This window comes from Mustela nivalis, assembly GCF_964662115.1.
Source record: "Mustela nivalis genome assembly, chromosome: 4".
Lineage (NCBI taxonomy): Eukaryota > Metazoa > Chordata > Mammalia > Carnivora > Mustelidae > Mustela > Mustela nivalis.
In genome coordinates, this window is record NC_139023.1 from 54139878 (window position 1) to 54157983 (window position 18106).

Consider the following 18106-nt stretch of genomic DNA (forward strand, 5'->3'; position numbering starts at 1 on the left):
AATTCTCAACAAACAAAAGTTCAGGGCCACTTGCCACTAGGCTTCACAGGGGAATTTTATCAAACATTTAAAGAAAAGTTATTACCTATTTTTCTCAAACTAATCCAAAAAAAAAAAAAAAGGAAAGGAAAGCTTCCAAATTCATTCTATGAGGTTAGCATCACTCTGATACCAAACCACATAAAGACACTACACACCAATATATCTAATGAACATAGAGGCAAAACTCCTCAACAAAATATTAGCAAATGGAAACAGTACATTTTTTTTTTTAATTTTCAAAAATTAAAAAAAAAAATCATTCACCATGATCAAGTGGGATTTATTTCTGGGTTGCAAGGGTGGTTCAATATCTGCAAATCAATGTGATATATCACATCAGTAAGACAAAGGATAAAAACCATATGATCATTTCAGTAGATGTAGAAAAAGTGTACAACAACCATTTATAATAAAAACCCTCAACAAAGTAGGTTTAGAGGGAACACACCTCAACATACTAAAGGCCGTATATGAAAAACCCACAACTAACATCGTAGTCAATGGTAAAAAAAAAAAAAAACCACTGGGAGCTCTTCCCTTAAGAACAGAAACAAGACAAAAATATCCACTCTCATTACTCTTACTCAACTTTTTTTCTGAAAGTTCTAGCCACAGCAGACGACAAAAAGAAATAAAAGGTATCTAAATCAGTAAGGGAGAAGTAAAATTCACTATTTACAGATGACATGATACCCTATACAGAAAACCCTAAAGACCACCAAAACACTACTAGCACTGATAAATGAATTCAGGAAGTTCACATATAAAATCAATATACAGATATCGTTTGCCTTCCTATACACAAAAAATGAAGTAACAAAACGAGAAATTGAGAGAACAATCCCATTTACATTTATACCAAAAAGAATAAAATACCTAGAAATGAACTCAACCAAGGTGAAAAACCCATACTCTGGAAACTATCAAACACTGATAAAAGCAATTGAAGGTGACACAAACAAATGGAAAGATAGTCCATGTTCACTGATTGGGAGAACAAATATTGTTAAAATGTCCATACTTTCCAAAGCAATCTACGCATTTAATACAATCCCTATAAATATACCAAGAACATTTTTCACAAAACTACAATAACCCTTAAAATTTGTACGGAATCACGAAAGACCCAAATAGCCAAAGTACTCTTGAAAAAGAAAAAAAGTGGATGTTTCACAATTCTAGATTTCAAGATACACTACAAAGCTGTAGTAATTAAAACAGTAAGGTACTGGCACAATAAACAGACATAAAAATCAAAAGAATAGAATAGAGAGCCCAGAAATAAACACACAATTATATGGTCAATTAATCTACAAGAAAGGAGGCAAAAATATACAAACGGGAAAAACAATAACATAAATGATGTTGGGAAAACTGAACAGCTACATGCAAAACAATGAAACTGGACCATTTTCTTACACCATACACAAAAATAAACTCAAAATGCTTTAAAAACCTAAATGTGAGACCTGAAACCATAAATATCCTAGAAGAGAACAGAGGCAATAATTTCTTTGACATCAACAGTAGCAACACTTTCCTAGATAAGTCTCCTGAGGCAAGGGAAACAAAAACAAAAATAAACAAACTACTGGTATTAATAAAAACAAAAAGCTACTGCAAGCAAAGGAAATAGTCAACAAAACTAAAAAACAACCTACTGAATGGAAGAAGATATCAGCAAATGACACATCTGATAAAGGATTGGTAGCCAAAATATATAACCCATACAACTCAACACCAAAAAATAATCCAATTAAAAAATGGATAGAAGATATCAACAGACATTTCTCTAAAGAAGACATACAGATGGCCAATAGACACATGAAAAGATGCTCAGTATCACTTATCATCAAGGAAATGCAAATCAATACCCTAATGATATCATCTCGTACCTGTAAGAACGGCTAAAATCAAAAACACAAGAGACAACAAGTTTGGCAAGAATGTGGAGGAAAGGAACCCTCATGTGTTGTTGGTGGCAATGCAAACTGGTGCAGTCACTTTGGAAAACAGTGTGGAGATGCCTCAAAAACGTAAAAACAGAATTATCATATGATCCAGTAATTCCACTACTGGATATTTACCCAAAGAATATAAAATCATCAATTCCGAAAAAATATATACAGGTTTACTGTAGTACTGTTAACAATAGTTAAAATATGAAAACAATCTAAGTGTCCATCAATAGATGAATGAATAAAGATGATGTGTATATGTATATATATATGTATCTTTATATGATATATATAATGGAATATTACTCAGCGAATAAGAGAGAGAATGTGAAATCTTGCCATTTGCAACAACATGAATGGATCTACAGGATATAATGCTAAATAAAATCAGTCGGTCAGTGTGGTGCCTCGGTGGCTCAGTGGGTTAAGTATTCAACTCTTTTCTTTTTTTTTTTTTAAGATTTTATTTATTTATTTGACAATGAGAGACACAGCTAAGAAGCACAAGCAGGGGTAGTGGGAGAAAGAGAAGCAGGCTTCCTGCAGAACAGGAAGCCCAATGAGGGCCTCAATCCCAGGACCCTGGGATCATGACCTGAGCTGAAGGCAGACACTTATCAACTGAGCCACCCAGCCACGCCAAGTGTCCGACTCCTGATCTTGGTTCAGGTCTTAATCTCACGGTCGTGAGTTCAAGTGCCACGTTAAAAAAAGAAAGAAAGAAAAAAGAAATAGGTGAATCAGAGAAAGACAATCCCCATATGTTTCATTCATATGTGAAATTTAAGAAACAAAACAAAGAAAAAATATACAAACCAAAAAACAGACCTTAAATATAGAGAACTCGTGGTTACCAAAGGAAAGAGGGGAGAGGTGGGGATGGGTGAAATAGATGAAAGGGATTAAAAGTACACTTATCATAATAAGCACTGAGTAATTCACAGAACTGTTGAATCACCAAATTGTACACCTGAAACTAATATAACAATGTACACTAAATACATTGGAATTTTTTTAAAGCTCTCAATAACATAACTTTATGCTTTAAGGAACTAAAAAAAGAACAAACTAAACCTAAAGAAGGAAGGAGAAAGACAATACTAAAGATTAGAGAAGAGAACCAAAACAGAGAGAGAAAACAAGAAAAATCAATGAAACCAAAAACTGGTTCTTTGAAAATATGAACACAATTGACAAACCTTAATTAGAATGACAAAGATAAAAGAAAAGATGCAAATAACTGAAATCAGAACTGAAAGCAAGAATGTTACATTTGACCTTACAGTAATAAAAAGAACTGTAAGAAAATACTAAAATCCAACCAACAAAAAATTAAGTAACTTAGATAAAATGAAAAATTTCCTAGAAAGACAAATTACAAAACTAACTCAGTAAAAAAAAAAAAAAAAAAAATAGAAAGTCCAAATAGACCTATAATAATACTCCAATTGAGTAAGTAATCAGAAACACCTCCAAGAGAAAAGTCTAACCCCAAATTGTCTTTACTGGTAAATCCCCATCAAGCAATAAAAGAATTCACAGAAATCTTCTCAAAGCCTTCCAATAAACAAAAGAGGAATAAACAATTCCTAACACAGTATATGAAGTTAGAATTAACCTGATACCAAAGGCAGCTAAAAACAGTGTGCAAGACAACTACAGCCCAATTTCCCTTATGAATACAGACATAAAAATCTTCAACAAAATGGCACCAAACCAAATCCAACCACATATTTGAAAGATTATACACCATATAAACCATAATCAAGTAGAACTTATACCAAGAATGTGAGGGTGGATCAACAGAAGAAAACAAAGCAAAGTAATGTAGATCAATAGAACAAAGCAATAAAAACCCATATGAGCATCTCAAGTGATGCAGAAGAAGCATCTGACATATTAAACATGCTTTTGTGACAAAAGCAAAACAAAGCCAAAACCAAGAAAAAAAAAACCCAGAGAAGAATAGAAGGAAACTTTCTCAAAATGATAGTCATTTATGAAGAACCTACATCATACTAAATAGTTAAAACACTGAAAAGTTTCCCCCTTAAGATTAGAGACAAAACAATGTTGCTTGTTTTAACCACTGCTGCTCAACAGTATACTGGAAGTTCCAATTAGAGCAATTAGGCAGGAGAAAGAAAATAAAATAGAGAGGTGGAGAGTCCAAGATGATGGAGGAGTAGGCGACCTAAATTTTGTCTGATCCCAGGAATTCAGCTAGATATTTAGCAAGCCGTTCTGAACACCTACAAACTCAATAGGAGATTGAAGAAAAGACTAGCAGCAATTCTATGAACAAAAAAGCAACCACTTTCTGGAAGGAAGGACGTTTGGAGAAATCAATCTGAAGCAATATATAGGAAGATAGACCACAGGGTAAGGGGGCCTCCATCAGCTGGCTACTGGCACAAAATCAGAACTTTTAGAAGTCTACTCTGGAAAGAGATGTCACTCTGGTGGCTAAGCAGAGGGAGAAAATGTTGCTGGGACAGTACTGTCTCAGGACTCTTGCGGTCACAAAAAGACAGGATGCACAAAAAGACAGTGCAGCAAAGCTCCCAGGCATCAAAGCAGGGAAGTCAGCTGCAAAAAGTGAGCCCAGGAGTGGGCTCTCTGCTTGGGGTTGCCATAAACTGTGATCCATGCCACAGATCCACTGCAGGGGCCCAACAAATGGCAGATCTGGGCAGACTCACCTTCCTCCCATAGAAAAAGCAGTATGGAAGTGCACCGCAAGAATCTGCTAGGTTTGGAAACTCCAAACGGGGCCATATGCCAGAGACAGAAATGCCTGGTCGCAGGCTGGGTGAGCACGGAGTGCAGTGGGAGACCAAGGAGACAGGAATGATTAACTGTCTCTGAAGGCTCACTGATGAGCAGGGCCCCAAGCTCTAGGCTCCTCTGGGGCCAGAGATTGGGAGGCCGCCATTTTCATTCTCGTCCCTGAAAGCTTTCAGGGAATAAAAGCTATCAAGAGCAAGCAAGAGCAGATTACTCAGCCTGGCCCCTGGCAAGGCCAGTGCAATTTCAACTAGGGCAAAGATATTTGAGAATCACTGGGAGGTCCCTCCCCGAGAAGATCAGCAAGAACATCCAGCCAAGACCAAGTTTACCAATCAATGAGAATTGCAAAACTCCAGCGCTAGGGGAATACAACACACAGAATTCATGGTCTTTTTCCCCCATGATTCTTTAGTCTTTCAAAGTTAAATTTTTAAATTTTTCTTTGTTTTTTTACTTATTTCCTTTCTTTTGACTTATTATTTCCTTTTTCAAGCAAATTTTTATTTTGTCAATTCTTTTAAAAATCTTTAATTTTCATTTTTATAGTCATATTCTATCCTTTCATTGTATTTAACCTTATTTTTTGTACATATATAAGTTTTTCTTTCATTAAAATTTTGGGATGCAGTTTCTTCTAAAAGACCAAAACAAACCCAAAATCCAGTGTACCACTCTGTTCTACTCACTTGCCTGATCACATTCTCTCTCTCTCTTTTAAAAATCTTTCCTTTTTCAACCAACTTCCTATCAATTCCTTTTTTAAAATCTTTTAAAATTCTCATTCTTACAATAATATTCTATCCTTTCATTGTATTTAACCTTATTTTTCATAAATCTATGTTTTTCTTTTTTTTTAATTTTGGGATTCAGTTTCTTCTAACAGACCAAAATACACCTGAAATCCAGTGTATGGCTCTGTTCTATTCACCACCTGACCATATTCTTTTTTTTCCTTTCTCCCCCCACCCCCCAAGTTTTGGGTCTCCTCTGATTTATTTAATCTACATTTCTCTGGGGTTGTTATTACCCTTTTACCATTTTTTCTCTCATTCATCTATTCTTCTTTCAAAAAAATGACAAAACAGAAAAACTCACCTCAAAAAAATAGAACAAGAGGCAGTACCAACTGCCAGGTCATTAGTAAGAAGTTGGAACTAGAATTCAGAATAATAATTATAAAGATACTAGCTGGGCTTGAAAAGAGCACAGAAGACACTAGAGAATCCCTTTCTGGATAAATAAAATCTAACCAAGTCAAAATAAAAAAGACTATTAATGAGATGTAATAAAAAATGGAGGCTCTAATGTCTAGGATATATTAGGCAGGAGAGAATTAGTGATAAAGAAGACCAAATGATGGAGCATAAAGAAGCTGAGTAAAAGAGATAAACACTACTGGATCACAAAGGGAGAATTTGAGAGATAAGGGACACCATGAAGCAAAACAATATTAGAATAATTGGAATCCCAGAAGAAGAAAGAGAGGAGTAGAAGGCATACTGGAGCAAATTACAGCAGAGAACTTCCCTAATTTGGGGAAGGAAACAGGCGTCACAATCCAGGAAGCTCAGAGAACCCTCCTCAAAAATGAATAAAAATAGGTCAACACCCCAACATCTAATAATAAAAGTTACAAATCTCAGAGACAAGGAGAAAATCCTGACAGCAGCTTGGGATGAGAGGACTGTAACCTACAACAGTCGAAACATTACATTGGCAGCAGACCAATCCACAGAGACCTAGCAGGCCAGAAAGGACTGGCAGGATATATTCAGGAACCAAATGAGAAAAATATGCAGCCAAGAATAATTTATCCAGCTAAGTTCTCATTGAAAATAGAAGGAAAGATAAAAAGCTTCCAGGACAGGGGCGCCTGGGTGGCTCAGTGGGTTAAGCCGCTGCCTTCGGCTCGGGTCATGATCTCAGGGTCCTGGGATCGAGTCCCATATCGGGCTCTCTGCTTGGCGGGGAGCCTGCTTCCCTCTCTCTCTGCCTGCCTCTCCATCTACTTGTGATTTCTCTCTGTCAAATAAATAAATAAAATCTTTAAAAAAAAAAAAAAAAAAAAGCTTCCAGGACAAACAGAAACTAAAAGAATTTGTTATCATCAAACCAACCCTACAAAAAAATACTGAAAGGGGTCCTCTAAGCAAAGAGAGAGAGCCCAGATATAAATAGACCAGAATGGAACAGAGACAATATACAGTAATAGTCACCTTACAGGCAATTTAATGCCACTAAATTCATATCTTTCAATAGTTACCCTGAATGGAAATGGGCTAAATGCTCCAATCAAAAGACAGAGTGTATCATATTGGATAAAAAAGCAAGACCCATTGATATGCTGTCTCAAAGAGACTCATTTTAGACCCAAAGACACCTCCAGATTTAAAGTGTGGAGATATAAAACCATTTACCATGCTAATGGACATCAAAAGAAAGCTGGGGTGGCAATCATTATATCAGACAAATTAGATTTTAAACCAAGCACTATAATGAGATGAGGAAAGACACTACATCACACTTACAGGGTCTATCCAATAAGATCTAATGGCTGTAAATATTTATGCCCCTATCATAGGAGCAGCCAGTTATAAAAGCCAATTAGTAACAAAATCAAAGAAACACCTCAACAATACAATAATAGTAGGGAACTTTAACACCCCCCTTACTGAAATGGACAGATCATCTAAGCAAAAGACCAAAAAGGAAATTAGGGCTTTAAATGACACATCGGACTAGATGGACTTCACAGATATATTCAGAACATTCCACCCCAAAGCTACAGAATACACATTCTTCTCAAGTGCACATGGAACATACTCCAGAATATATCACATTCTGGATCACAAATCAGGTCTCAAATGGTACCGAAAGACTGGGATCATTCCTTGCATATTTTCAGAGCTTTAAAACTTGAACTCCATCACAACAGGAAAGTTGGAAAGAACTCAAATACATGGAGACTAAAGAGAATCCTACTAAAGAATGAATGTGTCAATGAGTAAATTAAAAATTTTTAAAAATTCATAGAAACAAATGAAAATGAAAACACAACCAGTCAAATTTGGGGGGATGCTGCAAAGGCAGTCTAAGAAAAAAGAAAGGTCTCAAATATGCAAGATAACCCTATACCTAAAGGAGCTGGAGAAAGAACAGCAAATAAAGCCTAAACCCATCAGAAGACAAATAATAAAGATAAGAACAGAAATAAATAAAACAGAAACCAAAAGAACAGTAGAACAGATCAACAAAACTAGGAGAAAGGACCCAAAGAAAATCAGGAATGAAAGAGGTGAGATTACAACCAATACCAAAGAAATAAAAACAATTATAAGAACATATTATGAGCAACTACAGGCAAAATAATAATAATAATAATAATAATAATAATAATAATAATAATTAGACATTCTGGAAGAAATGAATGCATTCCTAGAGACATATAAACTACAAAACTGAACCAGGAAGAAATAGAAAACCTGAATAGAAAACCAGCAAGGAAATTGAAGCAGTTATCAAAAATCTCCCAACAAACAAGAGCTCAGGGCCAGACGGCTTCCTTTAAAGAAGAATCAACACCTATTCCTTTGAGACTGTTCCAAAAAATAGAAACAGAAAGAAAACTTCCAAACTCATTTTATAAGGCCAGCATTACCTTGATCCCAAAACCAGAAAGAGACCCCATCAAAAAGGAGAATTACAGACCAATATCCTTGATGAACACAGATGTGAAAATTCTCACCAAAACACTAGCCAATAGGATCCAACAGTACAGTAAAAGGATTATTCACCACAACCAAGTGAGATTTATTCCTGGGCTGCAAGGTTGGTTCAACATTCACAAATCAATCGATGTGATACGCTACACTAATAAAAGGACAAGAACCATATGATAGTCTCAATAGATGCTGAAAAAGCATTTGACAAAGTACATTGTTTCTTGATTAAAACTCTTCACAGTGTAGGGAGAGAGGGGCCATACCTCAAAATCATGAAAGCCATCTATGTAAAACCCATAGCGAATATCATTCTCAATGGGGAAAAACTGAGAGCTTTCCCCCTAAGGTCAGGAACATGGCAGGGTTGTCCACTATCACCACCGTTATTCAACATAGTACTAGAAGTCTTAGCCTCAGCAGACAGACAACAAAAAAGAAATAAAAGATATCCAAATCAGCAAAGAAGAAGTCAAAATCTCATTCTTTGCAAGATATGATACTTTATGTGGAAAAACCCAAAAGACTTCACCCCAAGACTGCTAGAACTCATACGGGAATTCAGTAAATTGGCAGGATATAAAATCAATGCATAGAAATCAGTTGCATGGGGTAACAGGATGATGGGAATTAAAGGAGGCATGTGATATGATGAGCCCTGGGTGTTATATTTAACTAATGAACCACTGAACACTATATCAAAAAGTAATGATGTATTATACCTTGGATATTTAAATAACAAACAAACAAAAACCCAAAAAACATGCAAATATAGTCCCCTCCGCCATGGGACTTATAGATAAAGCAAATAAATAAATATATCAAAAAGAAAAAAGAAGCTAAGTGAAAGAAAGCAGACATAAAGTCACATACTGTATGATTCCATTTGTAAGAAACACCCAGAATAGTTAAATCCATAGAGATAAAAGGTATACTGGTGGCTTTAAGGAGCAGGTTGCATGGGAAATAGGGAGCAACTGCTCAAGGATACAAAGGATGCTCAAAGGTTATTCCTTTCGGGATAACAAAAATTTTTAAAAATTAAATAGAGGTGTTGGTAGTTGCATGACATCGTGAATGCCAATCAACTGTCCACTTTAAAACTGTTTATATCAGTTTCACCTTAAAAAAATTAAAAAATTTTTTAAAGATTTTTACTTATTTATTTGAGAGATGGAGAGCACAGGTAGGCAGAGCTGCAGGTAGAGGGGGAGGAAGAAACAGGCTCCCCACTGAGGAGAGAGCCCCATGTGGACTTCCATTCCAGGGCCTGGTATCATGACCTAAGCCAAAGGTAGCCACCCAGGTATCCCAGCACAAAAATTTTTTGATTAATTATTCATATATGCTATAACAGTGTAGTTCAAGAGTACCTTAAGGAAAAAAATTTAAACCCATATCATGTCTCAGACCTTCCACCAACCCAATGTAAAATTAAATTATTTCTTCAGACTTCAGAGGAAAAACTTCGAATCATAAATCACAAAGACATAAGGAAAAAAAATTTAAAAACTCCCTCTAATAGTCATTTTTGTTTACATTTCAATTAGCTGCACGTACAATATAACAGTAAGAAATGAGATATATTAGGAATAAAAGTAGAATTTAATTATACTTAAAAGCCAAAATTTTTAAATGTCAAATTTAAAGCTTTAGTCTTTATTAGTCAAATTTAAGCTTTAGTCTAAAAAAATAAAGAGCATAAACATACACAATAAAAAGAAATTTCATAATAACAGGGCTGTAATTATTTCTTACCTCACTATCTAGGAAATCAGAAAGGAGTTTCAGAACATTCTTGGCTGTAGCAGTCTCTTCTTTGGCATCTTTGATATCTTGGTCTCCATCAGTCTTTATTTCTGCATTTTCACCTGGAAGGGCTTTGTTTTTAGTTTTAAATGTCTCAATCCCAAACATCATCAATTGGTCGAAGATTGCTTTTAAAGCACTTATTTTTATCGTCACATCATCAATTTGCAAAACCTAAATTGAAACAGCAGCCAAAAACTAAATTCAGTAAACTTTTCATTGTCTATGATGTACAAAATTAACATGTACCTTATTTTCTCAGTCTATGAATCTACCACATGAAACATAATTCAAAAATCAAAAATTCCTCTTTTAAGTTACTACTTTTTTTTTTAAAGATTTTTATTTCTTTATTTGACAGACAGAGATCACATGTAGGCAGAGAGGCAGGCAGAGAGAGAGGAGGAAGCAGACTCCCCACCGAGCAGAGAGCCCGATGCGGGGCTCGATCCCAGTACCCTTGGATCATGATCTGAGCTGAAAGCAGAGGCCACTAAGCCACCCAGGCACCCCTTAAGTTATTACTTTTATTTATACCATAACATTTAGACTTCTAGTTCATTCAGAAAAAGCTTACCTTAAGTACAAGAAAACTCCTAGAATTAGAATCAGGCTGATTTATCTGTTCCTTTTATTTGAAAAAGAATGAATATATTGGATATAATTTTTTTTTAAAATCCAGAAAATTACACTGAAATTGTTTCAGCCATCTATCAGGTCAAAAACCTTACATGCTAACCAATAAAAATAACACATTAGATTATCAGTACTCTCCCAGGTTATCAAGCTTCACTAAAGATAAAATTTTATTAGTTCAATAAATTTAGATTTCATTAAAAGTAAATTCAGTTCTCAATGAACTGGACTCCTTTATAAAAGGAGGTAAACCATAAAATCCAGCAAGTTCTAGGAGTTTGTCCTAGGTTAAGAACACTGAATTCCTATATACCAAATATCAAAGCCATGAAAAAAAAAAAGCTGTGTATTTCTATTATGAAGAGCTTTATTATATTCTTTATTGCACTTAAATTTTGGACATTGATACATTACATGGTTATATGGCCTAACCTTTAGAATGAATAAAAATCACCTGTAAGTTGGTCAAGTATGAATTGAGAAAAATAGCTCAAATCTCTGAAATTTCAGAACATATCTATTACGGTACGACCTGCAAATTTGCCAAAGTGAAATGCAGTGTCAGGACTGTTCTCTAAGATTTCTAAACATGCTACCCTTTCAGCAGCAGATTTTCCTTGTCATTCTTCGTCCCTTACTGGTTAGCAATAGCTCTCGATACTGTATTTATCTAAGCAAGACTTTAAAATAAAATAATTTGGGGCCCCTTTAAAATATGATTCCTCGGGGCGCCTGGGTGGCTCAGTGGGTTAAAGCCTTTGCCTTCGGCTCAGGTCATGATCCCAGGGTTCTGGGATCGAGCCCCTCATCGGGTGCTCTCTGCTCAGCAGGGAGCCTGCTTCCTCCTCTCTCTCTCTGCCTGCTTCTCTGCCTCCTTGTGATCTCTGTCAAATAAATAAATAAAATTAAAAAATAAATAAATAAAATAAAATAATTTCTGGGGCACCCGGCTAGTCAAGTCAGTAGAGCATGTGACTCTGGATCTTGAGGTTGTTGAGTTTGAGCCCCATGTTGGGCTTGGAGCCAAGGGAAGGAAAGAAGGATTTCTCTCTCCTGCCTTTCTAGCAAGTATGTATACGTGTATTAAATCAAATTTTATTACTAAAACTTGATTTAAAAAAGAACGAATTTCTTACTCCTCCAAAAGAGAGCTATTTTCCCTTAATCTAAAATCTTCTAATGATAGTCCTAAAAATAACTTTATAAACAAATGAATTTATTCAGTGGTTAACTTCTTTTGATCGTGAACACTTTTAAGGATGTAAGAAGAGATGAAAACCCCAATGTAGGATGACATACAAAAAAAAGGGACAACATTTTACATGTAACTTATTTTACTGCGTTTAAACCTGATATTCACAAACAACATTTTTAATTTATAAAAAATATCTAAGGGCGGCTGGGTGGCTCAGTCAGTGTCTGACTCTTTATCTCATCAGGGTCATGAGTTTGAGCCCCACACTGGGCTCACACTGGGCATGGAGCATATTTTAAAAAACAAAACAAAACAAAAAACCAAAAAACTGTATCTAGTTATATTTTCAGGCAAATATTAATAGCTCATCCTTAAAAAAAGTTTAGAGATCTCAGTTGTTTATTGTACCAAAAGCAGGGGGGGCAAACTTCAATTCTTCAAAACTTTAATTCCATGACAAGGCTGCTTTTTATTGACTGGTTTGATTTGGAGGAGGGTAAAATTGTGGTCTGGGTAAGAAAAATCATTTCTCTTTCACACCTGTTTGATTTTGACAATTCCTTTCCATAAAAGAAAAGTATAAATATAAAAACAATTAGTATCAAGGCTCCTATAAGCCCTGTCAAGTGGAGTATGAGTTAGTATTAAATACTTCAGAATACTCCAGGACACACTTAAGCATTACAATCACACTACATTTCTTCTGGCTTAAATGACCATAGCACTTATTACTGATGTTATGACCAGTAAAAATTAAAAGGGTCAAAATTCACATTTCATCTTTAAAGGCTAAGTGAACTTGATTGTTTTTGGGAAAAGTTCTATGGTATTTACTGCAATACTAGAAATTTTATATAACTATCTACCTTTAATCTCCTCTATTAGAGTTCAAACTTGACTACAACTCACAGTTCTTCAGAACCATTCTTAGTGGTATATAGAACATCTTAATGAATGATTTATCCCATTTTTAGAGCCCCCCCCAAAAAATATTTAAGCTAGACATAAATGAATTCTTTACTATTAAATGTTCTAAAAAGAATTTTCTCCCACTTTAAAGTAATAACCAGAGATCAATCTAGCATAGCAAGACCCATCTTTCAGGAAGCCAGGAAATAGAAGTAAAGAGGTTACTGTTCATTAAGTTCGTAGCAAAACCTCTTTGAAAATATAGGATTTTATTCTCTAGGCACCTATATTAAGCCAAAATATTTCACAATAGTAAACAAAACTTCCTTTTGAATTACTAACAGAATCATTGATGCCAAAATGATTGAAAATTAATGATTTTCTGTAACACATGCAGATTCATTCTATATCTTGGGAGTAAAACCTGATGGAGGGCCAAGTACTACAAATGATTCACCCAGACAAAGTACCAAAATTTTTCTTTCCATTTGAGAAAGGAACTTCACATCAATTTTTTTTCCCTAAAGATTTTATTTATTTGACAGACAGAGACCACAAGTAGGCAAAGAGAGAGAGGGGGAAGCAGGCTCCCTGCTGAGCAGAGAGCCTGATGCAGGGCTCGATCCCAGGACCCTAGGATCATGACCTGAGCCAAAGGCAGAGCCTAACCCACTAAGCCACTCAGGCATCCGAGAACTTCACATCATTTTGAAGATACTACTGACATTTCAAGTTTCCAAAAGGATCTAACAATAATAGAAATCTTCCTGTGACAACAGCAGCATAGCATGATAACTATAAACAAAGCATCAACAGGAATTTCATCACTGTACAGTAAACAAATTGATGAGATGCCAAATAATACAAAAAAGGAAGTTAGAACAAAACCCTGAAATTCCTAATGACTATCTTTTACGTAAGTATGATTTTAATTTTCTTCCTCTGATAAGCCATTAACAGTTTGACCATTTCTAGAACATATAATTTCCCCAAGTTCTAACTGTATGCTTTCTTTCTCTTGGTAATGTGATTGCAACATTAAAGGATGCTCCAAGGGGCACCTGGGTGGCTCAGTGGGTTAAGCCTCTGCCTTCAGCTCAGGTCATGATCTCAGGGTCCTGGGATCAAGACCCGCAGCATCGGGCTCTCTGCTTGGCAGGGAGCCTGCTTTGCCCACCCTTCCTTCTCTCTGCCTGCCCCTCTGCCTACTTGTGATCTCTATCAAATAAATAAATAACATCTTTAAAATAAATAAATAAATAAATAAATAAATAAATAAATAAATAAAAGGATGCTCCAAAATAAGGGTTTCAGGCCTTTTTTTTTTTTTTTAGATTTTATTTATTTATTTGACAGAGAGAGATCACAAGTAGGCAGAGAGGCAGGCAGAGAGAGAGGAGGAAGCAGGCTCCCTGCTGAGCACAGAGACCGATGCGGGACTCGATCCCAGGACCCTGAGATCATGACCTGAGCAGAAGGCAGCGGCTTAACCCACTGAGCCACCCAGGCGCACCCCCCCCCTTTTTTAAAAAGATTTGTTTAGTTATTTATTTGAGGTGGGCAATGGGAGAGAGAATCTCTAGCAGATTCCTGCTGAGACCAATACTGCCAGATTTCAGGACCCTAAGAGATCATGACCTGAGCTAAGAGTGAGATTCTTAACCAACTGAGCCACCCAGACACCCAAGATTTCAGTATTTTAAAATAATCTTTTCATGAAAATGATGATCTGTGTTGTCACATGTTATTTTCAAATTGAGCAAAGTACTCTCATATACCTGCTGGCAACCAATTTGCACTAAAATTCCTTGCAGCTTTTTTATACCATTACATTTGGCAACACCAGATGCTACATGAGTCATATTGTCTTTTTGTATAGGAAAATGGAACAAGGTATATTTCTGAAATTAAGCCAGGCCTAAATGTTAAAGACAGATGTCTAAAGGAGTTAAAAAGTCAAATATATCCCACTGAGTTCATCCTTCTTGTCTATTCAACAGCACTCTAGCAAGTGCCTTCTCTTCCTATATTATCAATTTTTTTCCTTTCAACAGGGCCATTGTCCTTAGCATTCATTATAAACATGGTATAATCTTCTCCATCTAAAAAAAAAAAAAATTAAAACCAAAAAGCTCTTAATTTTATTCCAAACCCTTCTCGTGCTACCTCCCATTTCCGTTTCTCCTAACAAAAATGAAATCTTGAAATAGTATAGTCTACACTGGCTATCTCCACTTCTTCTCTCATAATTCTCTCTTCAGCCCACTCCAATAAAGCTTTGTCCTCCACATAAGCTATTTTCAAGAACATCACCAAACATTTCCTTATTTGCCCCAAACAGTCAATTATAAATGCTTATCAACCTATCACCAGCATCGAACAGTCAGGGGATACTAGCCCCTATAAAATATCATCTTCACTTGCCTTCTAGGAAGTGCTCTTACTGCCCTCTTACTGTCTATTTCACCTTAGTCTGTACTGGTTCTTCTTGATCTCTCCTTTACATGTGGCCTAAGCCCTCGGGAACTACAAAGTAAAGATCTCCAATGAATCTACATTCATCGCTCACGTAAAATCCAGTCTCTAAGCACTGGATACTATTACAAAGACTTAGATTCATCTCTCCAGCTTGCTCCCTCCTATCTCCAAATTCAAATACAAATGTCTATTTGATATATCCACTTGGAACTCAAACTTCAAACTTACCATGCCCAAAATTGAATTTCTTATCTCATCCACCTGCCCTACAACCTGTTCCCTCTGTTTTCCCCCATCATCAGAAAGGGCAAGTCTGTCTTTCCAATTATTTTGTCTAAAATTCTCAGCTATCTTCAACCTCCTTCCCTCACATGTCCCATCAGATTCCTCACCAAATTCTAAAGATGTTATCTTCCAAACTTAGATTACCAACCCTTTTTGTAACCCTAGTAACCACTCGAATACTGGTCCAAGCCATTATCATCTTTTTCCTGGATTATTGCTTACCTTCCTTATGAGTATCTCTGCTTCCATACTTGTACCCCTACAGTTAATATTAGGGACCTGCAAACTATGGCTAAGGGGCTAAATCCAGTCTGCTGCCTCTTTTTACAGAGCCTTAAAGTTAAGAAGAGTTACATCTTTAAATGGTTAAAAAAATAACTTCATTGCACCACAGAATAATACTGGAGACATACCATATGGTCTGCAAAGTCCAAAATACTTACTCTGTAGCTCTTTACAGAAGTTTGCTAATGCCTGGTCTATATCTACACTATACCCCAGTCAGATCCTAATAATTCTCTACTCAAAATCCTTCAGTTCTTTCCCATTTCATTCACTGTGAAATCTATTAATTCCATAGAAGATCCTGTTGCCTGCTAATCCTTTCTCCTACTATTCTCTTTGTTGTTGACCCTAGCGATAGTTACCCTGTTCCTTGAGCATGTGAAACAAAGTCCTACTTCAGGGGCCCTTCCCTTGTTCTTCCCTCTCCTCAGAAACATCTTACTCAGATATCTAACATAATTCATTCATCCACTTTCCTCTAGTAGTGACCCAAATTTCAACTTATTAGTGAGGCCTTTCCTATTAAACAGATCCCTCTATTTCTACTCCTTACCCCTCTTCGTTTTTTTTTTTGTACTAAGTCTTCTTTGCCTTTCTCAATCTGACACACTATATATTATCTTTCATTATGTGTTTACCCTTCTAAAATGTAAACTCCATTAGGACAGCAACTTTTATCTTGTTTTTTTTTTCATTACCTATCTTATTTTATTTTTTAAAAAAAGATTTTATTTATTTATTAGAGTGCACACATGAGACAGAGTGTCAGAGAGGGAGAAAAGAAGCAGGGGCAGAGGGAGAAGCAGACTCCACACTGAGCAGGGAGCCCAACACAGGGCTTGATCATGACCAGAACTGAAAGCAGACGCTTAATTGATTGAGCCACCCAGGCACCCCCATCTTATTATTTTCTAAGCCTAGAATAATGCTGGGTATAGAATAAGCTATATGTTTAATTTAAAAAATACCTTAAATAACTGACATTTCATTTTTCTACTTTAATAAGAAAGAAATAAAAAGGTAGAAATCATGCTGTCCCTAAAAGTCATCTATAATAGTCATCATCACTAATAAGTCCTGGAATAAATTAAATTTAGAGCACTCATAGGATCTCCACAGATTCTGAGTACTTATTTCAGGAAATACAACCCAGATTTTGTCATAGGATAAATCCTACCTGCAACAGTAATACGAAGTGTTTACTTGCAAAATCCTGATTCTGTAGTCCACAGCATCCCAAGCATAAAACAGCCAGATTTCTTATTACAGGATGAACACTTACTATTCCAGGAAGAATCTAAATTAAATAAATTTAATTAAAATAATTTTGACCAGGACAAGAAATTTATAACAGTATATTAAAAACATGGTCAAATAGATAATTTCTGTATGATGTTATAGATCTATTTCTTATCCACACTGTCTAACTCAATTTTCAATTTAAAAAAAAAGGGTAAATATTAAATTGCTGAAACAGAAGAATGTAGCCAGAATGAAATACAGTCTGATCATGAGACACCTGCCCTTCCACCTGCTAAAAGTGACTCAATGGCTTCCCAGTGTTGACAGGGCAAAGATAAAACTCCCTTACATGACATATATCTCATTGCATAGTCTTTCTTAATACCATCTTATATCATGCTACCCCTTGCTCTTTGTTTATACTGATTTTGATGTCTTTTATTCAGTGCTATTCAAAAGAAATATAAAGTAAGTCATAGGTTATTTTAAATTTTATACTATGCACATTAAAAAGAAACATATGAAGCTAATTTTAATATATTATACCCAATATAATGAAAATATTAACATTACAACATGTAATCAATATTTTAAAAAACTGAGATAATCTACATTGTATTGTTTGTACTAAGTCTTCAAAACCCAATGTATTTTGACTCTTGAAGCACATCTCAGTTTGGATGGCTAATAGCCACAGGTTCTTTTTTAAAGATTTTATTTATTTATTTGAGTAAGAGAGAGCACAGAGGGAGAGTGAG

At 35.6% G+C, this 18106-nt stretch overlaps 1 protein-coding gene across 1 annotated transcript in view; it reads right to left on the reverse strand.

The window, feature by feature from the left end:
• NCAPG (non-SMC condensin I complex subunit G) overlaps positions 1 to 18106 on the reverse strand; it is a 52766-nt gene that overhangs the window by 13595 nt on the left and 21065 nt on the right. Inside the window, exons 13-14 of the mRNA XM_082728430.1 lie at positions 17284 to 17403; positions 10268 to 10492 (exon numbers count right to left, since the gene is read on the reverse strand). Coding sequence (XP_082584556.1) covers positions 10268 to 10492; positions 17284 to 17403 — 345 coding nt within the window. The remainder of the gene's footprint in view (positions 1 to 10267; positions 10493 to 17283; positions 17404 to 18106) is intronic.